General features: G+C 39.8%; 1 protein-coding gene and 1 long non-coding RNA gene across 7 annotated transcripts in view; one reads left to right on the top strand and one right to left on the bottom strand.

Moving 5' to 3' along the window:
* Nucleotides 1-12,962, top strand: part of LOC139773395 (uncharacterized) — a 129,660-nt gene that overhangs the window by 70,569 nt on the left and 46,129 nt on the right. The window contains exon 3 of the long non-coding RNA XR_011718341.1: nucleotides 10,733-10,868. This is a non-coding gene — a long non-coding RNA (uncharacterized lncRNA). The remainder of the gene's footprint in view (nucleotides 1-10,732; nucleotides 10,869-12,962) is intronic.
* Otopla (Otopetrin-like a) overlaps nucleotides 1,740-12,962 on the bottom strand; it is a 31,787-nt gene continuing 20,564 nt past the window's right edge. For 5 of the 6 annotated variants that reach the window (XM_071707626.1, XM_071707641.1, XM_071707632.1 and 2 more), the window contains 7 exons: nucleotides 10,656-10,998; nucleotides 9,174-9,282; nucleotides 8,921-9,081; nucleotides 8,681-8,837; nucleotides 8,047-8,552; nucleotides 7,629-7,956; nucleotides 1,740-7,498 (listed from right to left, as the gene is read on the bottom strand). In XM_071707626.1, coding sequence (XP_071563727.1) covers nucleotides 6,804-7,498; nucleotides 7,629-7,956; nucleotides 8,047-8,552; nucleotides 8,681-8,837; nucleotides 8,921-9,081; nucleotides 9,174-9,282; nucleotides 10,656-10,998 — 2,299 coding nt within the window. In that variant the 3' untranslated portion in view covers nucleotides 1,740-6,803. Of the gene's footprint in view, nucleotides 7,499-7,628; nucleotides 7,957-8,046; nucleotides 8,553-8,680; nucleotides 8,838-8,920; nucleotides 9,082-9,173; nucleotides 9,283-10,655; nucleotides 10,999-11,173; nucleotides 12,329-12,962 lie in introns of those variants that run through there. The other variant, XM_071707661.1, reaches the window with a different exon arrangement.

The raw sequence follows: 12,962 nt of genomic DNA, 5'->3' as shown, positions 1-12,962 counted from the left end.
GAATGACCGGCACGACGACGGAGCGCCTGAGGACAGTCGGGCTCGTCATCGTCGTCTTTAATAATGATTCATCGCCATACGGCGCGACTAATTGTTTACCGGTCGTTCACAATGCCAGGCCAGCCTGCCAACGAACACTTCTGGCGACGTCGATACGCGCCTACCATACATATGCATTTGTGTACCTTTCTTTCGGCCCGGCCGTTTTCCACCTCTCATTTGTAAGTAATTTCGCCCGCTCGAACGTCGCGCCTTCCGTCTTCCCGTTGCCGTTGCTCGCTCGCCGTTGCGTTATACTCTAGCCGCTCGAGCTGATGGTAGTCGAATATTTTGTTAATTATGGTTCCTGACTCACGTCCGGCTCATTTGGTTCCGCAATTCTTTACATAAGCCGAGTTTTATGTAGTCACATTAACTCTTTCTCGAGCCATTCTTTTGTAGTTGTATAATGGTTTTCTGACATCTGGATGTATTCGCGGAAATGTAACTTTGAATTTTTATTTTAATATATGTTAAAAAGAAATCTTCATTTGTGTGCGTGATAAATAAAAATGAATTAAAAAAGTAATTTTTCCGCACGTTTACAGGTGAAAGTCGCTATCGTTTTATTGGCATTTATCGCAGGTATATTTTAAATGTATCTGCGATAAATATCGTCCTACAAGGAATCGTGCCAGATTTCATTTGAATGATGTCCTTAACATACTTTGTACGCGCAGGTGACTTGAGCATGATACGATCCAAATTAATAATGCAACGATTAATAATTCAACCGACCTACAGTCGGGTTGATTTATTCACGTGGTGTACGTTAAATCTGAACAAAAACCTTACGATTTGCGTGCGAGTTTAGATATCATCCTGTTACAAATAAATAATAAATGCAAAGTGTTAATATATTAATGATAACTTGAACATTGAAACAAGCAGTGGGATTGCATCGCTCTACATTGTGTTTTCGAGACTGGCTAGAAACAACCACCATCTCGTGGTGAACATATGATATTCAACTGCATTACAAGGCACACGTATATTTTCTGCTATTTTCGCAAATTATATTAATATGTTTCTATTATTAAAGTCATTGTATTGGGAATATCTCGAAACTTAAATTTTATATGTAAGAATTACTTATAACGTCCTAATAAATATTTGGAACAATATATCTACAGTAGATACATGAATCTGTTACGAGAACGTCATTATTGACTGTTGATTCGCATTTTACGTGTGTGTGTACGCTATGTACATAAAAATATATACTTTGTTTTATATAAATATAATAATTGGAATATTTTTCTAGATTTGTGGACCATTCACGCGTAAAAGTTTGCGAATTAAAATATGTTTAGAAACTCTTTGCTATTACAAATTCTGCTAAACATTATATACAGTATTTATTTAATATTTGCGGATGTGAAAAACATTGAAATGTCTTAGAAGCCTGCAGAGATACGGATTATACAAACAATATATAATTTAATCATCATTGGAAAATGTTTGCTTCTTGAAATGCGATTGTAATGGAGAAGCTTGCATGAAGAAAGGGAACAAGGAACCCATACAGCACACATGTCCAAAAGCGGGACATAAGATGTCTTTTAGACATCTTTTAGACGTCTTACGAAAAAGATGGCTAAAAGACGCCTAAAAGACGTCTAAAAGACGTCTTATTTCCCGATTTTGGACATGGTGCTGTCTGGGCGGGAAGCTTGGGATAAAAATAAAATAGACGTGCATTACGTCTAGATAACTTTTATTAACCAATATAATCGTGTATCGTTACAAATGATGCGGCAACGATGTAACTCGGGTCACAATGAAACTGGTTTTAACGGTATACAATGGAAAATAGGAATCGATGAATGAGCGAATTTATGAATTTACAGACGTATTCGTCGCTACTCGACATTCGAAGAACTGCTTACACCACAACATGTAATTTATACTTTTACTGTATTTTATTTTTATTTTTTATTTCTTTGTGTTCCGTCTGTCATTATCGCCTGTTCCGACGAAACGTTAACTTCTTCCGTTCTGTGCCTTCCATTGTCCTCGCTTCCTTCTTGATGTGTCTCTGGTAAATCCATGAGTGATGCCACTTGTGCGCGCGTGTATGTTGTATGTGTGTGTGTGTGTGTGTTTGTGTGTATGTTCTGTTGCTTAAAACTGCGTGTATACGTGTACAAACTGTAATTATACTCGAAGACATCGAAAACTCACTACATTATGTTAAATAATAATGCGTCGCGGATTTGCTTCCGGCACGCGCATGCATATGCAAATTGTCCTCTCTTGTCCTTTTTTCGTCTGTTTCTGGCGGATTCGCGACTTGGTGAACTTATAGAAGTATATACGAAGTTGCTGCGAACATGCTATCATCTCAATAAATATGGAACGTAATTGGAATACACTGTTACGAAAGAAAATCTGATTGCTTACACAATGTCGGGTACCATACGTGCGATTTATTTGAACATATTTATAATGCTGTTATAGTTATATATGATAAATATGCGATTTATATGAAAATGAAAATTTATAGAATGGCGCGAATTTGCAATAAATTTGTAATGCCAATGATTCTGCGAACAAAAATTAAATTAACGCAATCGCGCACAATTCGTAATTAAATCGGGCGAATCTCAATTGCATTCATTTCGTTAGCCCTATCGCAAATCCGCGACTCACTAATTAGGCTTACGGCTACTATCGAGATATTGATGTACATATACAAGAGAATCGTGGTTTTTTTTTCTCCTTACAACATGGGTAGAGTATACAAAGACGTTGTTTGCCGAAGAAAAACGTTTCAGGTATTCTTCCGTTCTTCTTCTCCTTTTTTCTATCTTTCTCTCGTTCTCTCTCTCTCTCTCTCTCTCTCTCTCTCTCTCTCTCTCTCTCTCTCTCTCTCTCTCTCTCTCTCTCTCTCTCTCTCTCTCTCTCTCTCTCTCTCTCTCGTCTCTCTCTCTCTCTCTCTCTCTCTCGTTCTCTCTCTCTCTCTCTCTCTCTCTCGCTCTCTTTCTCTCTTTTTTTCTTTTCTCACTCTCCAATCACACATACGTATATTGGAACTACGCACTCGTTCACACTCTTTAAACGTGGAAGGGTCTGGAAACGTTTTAGTTTCATATATATCTTCTTTATAGCTTTTCTCTTTACGGGAAATTGATAAAGGATTATTGGTTCTCTTTCTGCATTTGCGCGTGTCTTTCCTCTTTCCCTTTCAGAATTCCTTCTGTCATTTGTTTCGGCTTTGTTGGTCCGGTGTGGCAGTGCCTTGTTAATTAATTTAATTCTCGCAATGAGATCTTTCGCTATGCTGTTGTGTCGTGATTTTGTCCCTTCTATGATGTGATCGTGCAAAGTGTCGACGAAACGAAGAGATTCACAGATATTTGCAAAAAAATTAAAATTTTCACAGAGTTGTGACGATTTTCACAAACTCGAATCTGTTCTCACAATTTACAATTTAGCGTGATCTTAGACCAACATATCAATTTAGTGTTAATTAGCATTGCATATTATCGCCCATACAAGCTGATTCACCTACACTTTTTTTCTAATTAAATCTATAATGACTGAAGTATGAGACATGCATGAATGTTTTGATTTATAGAAGTTCATACGCATTTTATAATCTTTGTACTGATATATATATATTTTTTCTAAGTTAAAATGCATATTATGTACTTTTTGCCACATGTATAATTCTGGGAAAATCAGCTTATATACTTTGAGTAACTAATTAGAATAACAGCTGAAAAATTAAAAATTTGTTTAAGCTTAATCCTCAATCTATTGGCAATCTAATGACGTTCGTTTCACAGACACTCTGCTGAATAATTTGTTGACAAAGAGTGATTATTATTATTTACATTCGCACGCAACACTCCAACTACAGTTGCGCACATGAAAATTAATACAAGAGTCTTCATAATATATATATATATATATATTTATATCTATATATATTTATATTGTGTTTACTTTTTAATAATATCGTCCTTGGATTATAATTATGTTTAATCGATCCTTAACGGTTGTTAAACAACTGCTTCAGTTGTTTGCGGTGCAATAACATTTTTTTCATTTCGCGCACGAGCGCATTACTTATTATTTATATTATTTCTAATAATTAAAATATTTAGACTCGAAAGCTAAAGACGTCGACTGGTGTATAATTATGATTTCCGTCAGGATTTCGAGTGTGTCTTGTATATTATTGTTTTTCTCATCGCGTGAGAAAGTTCTACTTAATAAAATTTACGCGTTAAGTATAAATTTTATTAAATAAAATTTAATGTTGTGCTTTACTCTTAGGAGAAAGGGAGTATTTTCACAAGGATTGTGGAGGAATTCACAAAGTATAGTCTCTATACGATGAACGTTATCTTTTCTCAACGATCTACATATGATATCAATAGCGAAGTAAATGCGAAAGATCGATATCTCTTCGAGATAGGCTTAAACACTAATCAATAATGATGAGAATAATTACCTCTTATATTTCGTGAGTGGTGTGCGAGCTCCTCTATTCGCCTGTACCGATTATAAATCTCGTTCTTTCTTTTCCACCCCCGAAGTTCTCTTCCTTAACTCTTTCAGGGGCCCGAGAAAGTCAGCGTATTTTGTGCAAGATCTCCGAAAGAGAAGCAGTACTAGAGAGTGAAACTTAGGCACTGTAGTTCACAAATTAAACCACATCGCACCAACATAGAAACGCACAAATGTCGTGGCACCTAAATACATTATACTGTGACTTATACATGAAGTACACAAGCTGCACCGTCGCCCCTCAAAGAATTAAGCCATTCATAATGGACATCTTTGACGTTCAAACATCGTACCGTCTGTGAGAATATTTAATTGAAAGGACAAACACGTACGAGATCGCTTTTCGACGAAAATAAGCCTCTTTGACGTAAGTCATCATTGACTTCCTTCGCGCCGCGCCGCTCTTACGTACGTTTTAGTCACACAATCTGCATCATAGAACGTAACTTCCGCTTACATTCGCGAAAACTTTTCGAGTATATGCTCCATTCAGTACTCGACGAGTTTTGAAACGAAATACTCTCTGTACACAATCGCTCGTGTTGGCCTCGAACACGGGTCTCCTTCCTCATTGACTTTTTCGTTCAATGTTGTTCTTTAAATGTGTGCCAACTGCTCGCGATGAAGATACGACGAAGGTTCGCGCGATGTCTTCGGCGTGTTCATTCGAAGTGCGCGAATGTTGAAAAAATGTTGATAAACAGTAAAATATTCGAAAAATTTCCAAAACAATTTTGTACTCTGTGGCACGCAACGAGAAACAATGAAAGAGATCTTACGGGTGCGAATGGATCCCTTTTGAAGGGATGGATCTCTCGCTAATTGCGCGCTCTTGAATGCGAGGAAGCACTCGCGTCTTGGGTGAAGTGTTTCGAGAACGAGAGGATCTTTCGCGAGACCGAAACGTCGCTCTATTTTTGCTTTCGTTAAGCGAACAACGCCGCGAAATTACCCTGTTCTTCGTCGAGCCTCTTTTGAGATTTCGTCAGTTAGACTGCGAAGAATGCACAATCACGACCATTCACGATCATCGATTTTACGATCGCGCAATTATTTCGATAAAGTGTAGAAAGCCGTTCGCTTCGACAGCCAGTTAATTGTTTGATACGACGAATTCTGATTACCGAATTAATTAACGTCTCATAAGATATACGTATATCGGAGAGCGTAAACCAAACACGATAAACTTAGAGGCTAATCTCGTCCGCTAAATATCGATTTATAAAAATATCAAGTATTTAGTTAAACATATACGTTAATGTATGAATAGAAGGAGATTCGCCGCCTCAACGCCGACTCAAGTTTTTCACAAAAAGTATATCACAGCGATATATCCGACATATCCGACATAATGAATGAAATAATAAAAATTCCAGGAAATATCGAACAATCTAAATCCCCACGAGTGAACCGAATTGTCTACAATGCTCTTGATAATGCACAATGGGGCGAGGGTACATATACGGTACATATAACGTCATACATATAAAAGTAGAAAATTTGGTGGCAGTATATAGAGATCGTGTAAGGTGAGAGAACGCGGTGAAGGAAAATGCGTATGCGCTAAACATTTTTGTTGTTTTGTGCTTCGTTTACGCCGAAGTTACGGCGAAAGCCTGTCTGATTAACAAGATTTGTCGATCGTCCAGGTTGTCATTGATCCGTCCTTCTCCCTGTTATCTCTACTGACCAATGTTGAGAACATAATAAAAAGAAAGGAAGAAATATAACGTACGTAAAAAAAGGAGACAAAGAAATAGTTTGCGACTCGGCACAATCATGTCTGGCTCCACTTTACGCGATAGCTCCTCTTCGAGGATGTCCAGATCGACCTTGAGCGTATCACTGAAGCGTCTCTTCAGATGTCGATAAAGGGTTTCTCAACGAGATATATCTTCAACTTCCCAACTTGAATTCTTGGAACTGTCAACAATTATCAACGACTTGAATATCATCCGAAGATTTCTTCGTGCAACGAGCGTATCGGACACGCTGTATATGTTCGATTATTCCGGCTGATCCATCATTTTTCCAATTTTTTTCCGTCCGTCGATCTTCTCAATTGATCTTTTCCGCTTCTTCTTTCTTTCCTTCATTCTTCTCAATCTTCACCTTTTTTTTCGAGACCCGAAGTCGATGTACGTGATCGAGATCGTCGAGCATCCTGACCTGCTTGTGCTCGCTCCTTCGTTATTCCAACCGACGACCACTCCGGACGATTGACTATGACGAGACTCCCCGCTCGTCTACTCCAGACGCGCCTTGTAGCTAGTCTTCCAGATCTCGGCCAGCGTCACGGCGCTGTGGAACCTGTGGAAGATGCACAGCGGCAGGGTGATCCTCTGCACAATGGCCCAAGCGAGGAATCCGTAGAAATCAAGCTGCACCGGATTGGCGATAACCTTCTGGGTTTCGAAAGTGTAGATCACCCACATGGTCACATTGCAGATCAACAGGAAAGTGACTATCTGCCTGCCGGGCTTGCTGCGATCGTGCTCCGGCAGGTGAACTCGCCTGCGCGACACATCAGCGATGAAGAGCATCTGAAGGACGACTTGGGCGACCGAGAGCAATCCCGTCACCATCACCAGCAGATTCGGCTCGTGCGTGAAGGCTGCCAAGGAACCGGCGATCACGCTGAAGACGGCATAGACGAAGAGACCGAAGGCGGAGACGCGCAGGAGGATGTCATTAAGATCGCTCTGCTCCTCGGCCTTAAACTTGAGGCTCTGCACGCGGATGAAGCCGATGATTATGGCGATGATGGATAATGCCATTAAGACGCAGTGAGACACGTCAGCGAGATAAATCGCGAGCAATCCGAGCTCCGGATGATGGATCAGCACGAAGAACAGTATCAGGCATATCAGGGAACCAACCAGAAGAAGCAGACCGCAGAAGAGACCTTTGCTCGCTCCAACGCAATCGACTCTGGTGTGACCTAGTAATATCTTTTATGATAACTCGATTCTCAAATAAAGATTATGCATATTTATAAAACTACAAAAAAATATTTGACCTGGTATATTCAAAATTAAAATGATCACGATATGGAAAAGAAAGAAAGTTACCTGCATGAGCAAGAGCGACGGCTCTTCGAGATAGCATAGCCTCCAGACGACGTTCAAGATCAGCCTCTGCCAAATGGGGCCAACGCGGATGTCGGCCGATATGCTTCCACATGACGTAGATCACTGCCGCTCCGATCAAACTGTACTCTATTATGAATGGAAATAGATACGGCGCCGCGTCCTGCACGATGGTTCCCATGATATTGACACGTCCGCACGAATTGAACACTGTGCCATCCTCCGTCAGAGCTTCCGCGTAGATACCCAAGTTCGGGCTCCAATACTCGCTGCTGTTTGTCAAGTTACTCACATCAAAGATCTGCGGTACCTAAAAGAGAGAGGAAGAAGACTTTTAATTCTAGCGTTCACCGTTTCAACGGCATTTATTCACAGTGACATAATAAGACATGATCCGTACTTGGTTATCCATGTCACTTTGCGGCGCGCTCACTAGCTCCATAATTTGCGACCAAAATGTGGTAGTGGACGGCGTGATAGTCGTGGTGGTGCTGGTGCTCGTTGTAGTCGGGATAGTGGTGATTCTCTCAGTAGTGGTGGTAGTGGTGGTGGTGCTGGTGGTGGATGGGGTGAACGTGGTCAGGATAGTGGACAGGGTTGTCGCTGTGGTGGTCGTCAGATTAGGCAACGCGAAGGTGGTGGTTGACGGCGTCGTCGTCGACGGGGTTGTCCAGGTGGTCGAGGTGGACGTTGGAGACGGCGAGGTGAACGCGTCCGCGATTGATCTGGCTGTCGTTGTCATTACGCGACCCAGAGCAGTGCCAACTGTCACAACCGTGCTGGTCGGCACGACGGTCGTCGACCTCGAAGAGGCCGTGAGAGGAGCCTCTCGTAATTGTGCCATGTCGCGCGGCTCGGTACCCAATATGGCCCCTGCGTTTCGCATCGAGTGCTGCTTGATGCTCTCTGCAAATGTCGGCACATCGATATATTGGCACGTCGACAGCGTAATCGCCAGAGTACTTGAACTTGGCGTACCATCGCTTCGGCGGTTCGAACGATGGTACCGATTAATTCTAATGTAGATCGCTTACCGAGAATCCCCGCCTCAACCTGGCCTAGTTTTTTGTGATACTGAGTGATCTCCTTGAGACTCTCCAGAACCAGCGTGCGTATCCATACGCAGAGATTCGTCGCGACCACGTGCATCAGACCGAAGCGAGCGATGACTTTAAAACGATGGATGTTCAACTGTGAAAAGAATATCGTAATTTGCATTTTTCTAATTCTCCCTTCTTCGGTTTGTCGTTCGTTTCGCAATTTCAAATACGTACTCGAGAATTCATGAAAATAAAGTACATCTGCATAAAGGTGAAGATCATCTGCAGTACCGGATTGATGCCTTGTAATATCTGATAGCAGGGTGATGTAAATGGCACTTCGAAGAACGCGCCGAATTCCAAACCGTTGTATACCATAGTACCCAGTCCAAACGCTAACAAATTATGTTTAATCAGTTTTTATTGATATTATTTGCATCAGTTAAGAACAATTTTTTTAGTATTCCCGAAAAAATTGTGAACTTACCTATTGCACCAATTCTGAGGAAGAAGCTTCCATGGCTATGGTCATTTTGCGAAGTCTTTCGTTTCCGTAAAATTCGTGTAGCAACACCAGCTTCAACATCAGTCGCATCCTGCAAAAACGGTGCCTTTCACGATAATATAATCAAAATGTACATATTCTCGTAGAAATATTACTTTAGAAATTCGGAATTTAATTAATTTTACATTGGGAAATAGTTTATACATAAAATAAATATACTATTAATAGAGAATTGCACGCATATATAATATATCGTTAAAAAATTACTCAAATCTTTGTTGAAATTGCACGCAATAATAAAACGCAACTAGATTGTATTTTTGTTACAAGAAATTTAGGTAAAGACATTCGAAATAAAAAGCAGCAATTAACGCATCAATTACGCGCTCGTCGAGAATATCCGCGTAACATATTGTTAGATGCTACGCGTTAACTAAAATACATTTCACGGGTAATGTGCCATTGTCGTAGCCGTGAAACTTGCTCAAAATATTAGAAACTTGTTGCAATCATATTGTGAACCTTTCACATTACATAGATCCCTATAAATAATTTTACTGCTTTATCCGTTAAATACGATTATATCATGATGAAGGCTAGTGTAAAATAAAAAAAGACTTTACAAGGTTGTAAAATGTTATTAAAAATAAATAGATAAATAAGTGCACAAATCAAGTATTAAAGCATGCGCACTTACTTCGAACGAAGAGATTAAGACTTTAAAAATGTCAAACAATTAAAAATTCTTTATTTATTTTTCATTTGAAGTCATAAAAATGGAATTGATATAAATTAATAAGTTATAAGTAAATTATTAAAAATTACCAAGTTTACGTCCTAACGACTCTAAACGCGTTTTTCTCAAAATATTATTTTTGAAAATGGTGACCGCGGTAATTCAAATATGGTTTATCCGATTAATTTGAAATTGTTAAGTAACATTTTAATAATATTTCGCATCAATTCACGAAGGTTTTTTCCTACTTTTAATTTTTTTTCTTAAGTTATAACAAAAAAAAAACATTTTTCAAGAAAATGCAAATATTTAAATGTGTCTCTAGCTTCGCAAAAAATAAAATTTTTTAAAATTCCTTCCATGAACCAAAAATGATAAGTGTAAAGTTAAAAAATATCTATTATTTACTAAAGCTAAAATCTTAGGTATTATGCAGGCGCGCATGGATCATAATGATTATTTAAGACACTACTATTGTTAATTATTTCAATATTTTTGTTGTAATATTGAATCTTAATTTTATTATTAAAAATATGTTTTTTCAGAAAAAAACACTATCTATCTTTTTAAATTTTATATAATGTTGAGAAGTGCTCTATTTTCTGTTCGCTACACTCCTATAACCCCTTAACGAAATATCGATCATTAATTAAAATTGTTAATTAGGTATGTTTATATTAGATTAGAGATTCCTCGTCTCTCGTGAAAAGCTAATATTTTTAGAGAACCTGAGTTTCCTTTTTGGTCTGCTTCGGCTGCTTCTGGTCCTTTTCCTTCTTATCCTTTTTCTTGTTCTTGTCCTTAGGTTCCTTAGCGGCCCAACCAGATTTGGGCGGTCTCGGTGGCGGTGGTGGCGTATCGCTTCCCCTCGCACAGCAAGCGCTCTCTTGAAGGAGGAAGCAGAAGACGTACAACAGGAACAGGATACTCATGCCGTAAAGGTATGTGAAGAATCCCTCGTAATAGTACAGCGGCAGTTTGTGCGTCACCACTTCGCTTATCACGTAGGCGATGCACACGACTATGAGCAGCTTCGAGTAGATGAAGCTCATAATGATGAAGAGCGACGTTCTGAAATAAGAAGCGACGTGAGCGTTGTCTTTCACAACGTAATAGTATCGAAATATGACACCTGACAGATGATAGTCAATCTATGCAGTAGCAAGAATCAGTTAAATCGACAGACAAAAGTTTCATTGGATTATCTCGTCGTATCGTATATGTCATGTCCGAATAATGGCCTCACCCTTTTTTCTGAACAATTTGCACTCTGCTACCCCGTCGTGGCGTGTCCTTTTTGCCATTATTATCAACGAAGGGTACAACTTCGACTTCCATGATGATTTTTGCTCAAAATTCGGCACTGCGAGATGACTTTAAAAGTTCAAAATGTTATTTTCCGTTTTAAATGAACGCTTATACGTGTTCCTGCGCGTTCCACGCGCAGAATCTTTTAGTGTTACACAGTCACTTTTAGATAAATTTCATTATTATTTAATGTCACTGCTTTTAACTAATTAATTGCTATTAATTTAATTGATATTAGCTATTTATTATTGCTAATTGATTTATATGTCACTTGCATCGTGTCCTACTTCGAATATAACGAACGTCGACTGTTGCGCTCGTTGTGATCGTGCAGTCGATTCGCACGAACGTGCTATTTCTGCTTTCGCCTTTCAACCATAATGGCATTCGGGCTCATCGAATTTTCATTGTTTTCACCAAATATAACTACCGTGCCCTCGATATTCTATTTAACCTGCATAACACGCGTATTATAAGATTTTTTTATTGATAATCAAAAGTGGATAATAACAAAATTGTCTGTCAAACGATCGAACAGCCGAGCAATCAAATTATGACATTTATTTAATCTATTGGCAATCAAAAATTTTATAATTATGCATCGCAATCTGTCATTGACAAAAAAAAAACACTGACACACCAGCCCACACTTAGCAATGCACCGTTCACCGTTCATCAACCGGAAGTAATATAATTAATAAATTGACATTTGTGGATCACACATGATCTGAACACTCGACGGTATTTTACAAATTAGTATAACGGTTTCGTTAATTTCGATCGCGCATCGCGTGATCTTGGTACGAGTGGCACGATTACGCGGAACGCGGAACGCGGAACGCGGCGAAGCGGTCGATCTTCAATAACAGTTGACCTGGTGCATTCGCTTTTAATCGACGAGCATGACTGACGCTCGAACATCTCGGACGTACTTATCCGCGCTCCTCATCCTCGTTACGCTCTTTTTCTCACTCAAAGGTTAGGCGGCGCAATCGATAGTCTATATATAATGCCGGTCGCAAACTCGGCGCGATCTCACCGGGAATCAATCGCGCGGGAAATGAGGCTTTTCCACGGGAAAACGGGGCCGCGCAGCGCGCACGCAGGAGGGGCCGCGCCGCCGCGCCGCTCTACTCCGCTTCGCTCCGCTCAACGACGCCCGCGACGCCGCGCGACGACACGTATGTATGCGATGCGTCTACTACGTTGAGAGAAGGGCTTAACCGCCCTTTGTCACGGTGGCATTTCATGGGTTGGGGTGCAGACTTTATTGTGTCCCACACGAGCTTGTACACTCGCGTCAGGGATTTTTTTTTCTCCCCGGATGCACGTGTTAGAGTAGAGGCGGTGATATTTTCCGTCTTACGAGAGCGTGAATCGCAGTTTTTATTTAAAGCAGGTTACCTATCGCTTTTACCTATCATAATTTATTACATAAAAGGTAACACGGAATCACGGTGGGGAGGACATTCATCTGACCACCAGCTTCCTCGACCGGTTTAGAGATGATTTTATCCAATAAAAATATGACCGTTTGCTTTATCTTTCCATTTTTTAATCGCGTATTTGTGTAATTGGACTCCAAATCAAAGTTCTCTTAGCGATTCTACTATACAGAAAAATCAATTATTAAAATTGGTCGAAGAATCAATAGAGAAATATGCATCCGGCGATTTTAGTGTATCTTGTATACGTCATTTATTTGTTACGTCGGCGTTTTGCGCACG

The sequence above is a fragment of the Temnothorax nylanderi genome, unplaced genomic scaffold (genome assembly GCF_030848795.1).
Source record: "Temnothorax nylanderi isolate EJ_2023f unplaced genomic scaffold, tnyl_v1.0 TNYL_tig0004_pilon, whole genome shotgun sequence".
In the NCBI taxonomy this organism is placed as follows: domain Eukaryota; kingdom Metazoa; phylum Arthropoda; class Insecta; order Hymenoptera; family Formicidae; genus Temnothorax; species Temnothorax nylanderi.
This window is presented reverse-complemented; position numbering and strand designations above follow the sequence as displayed.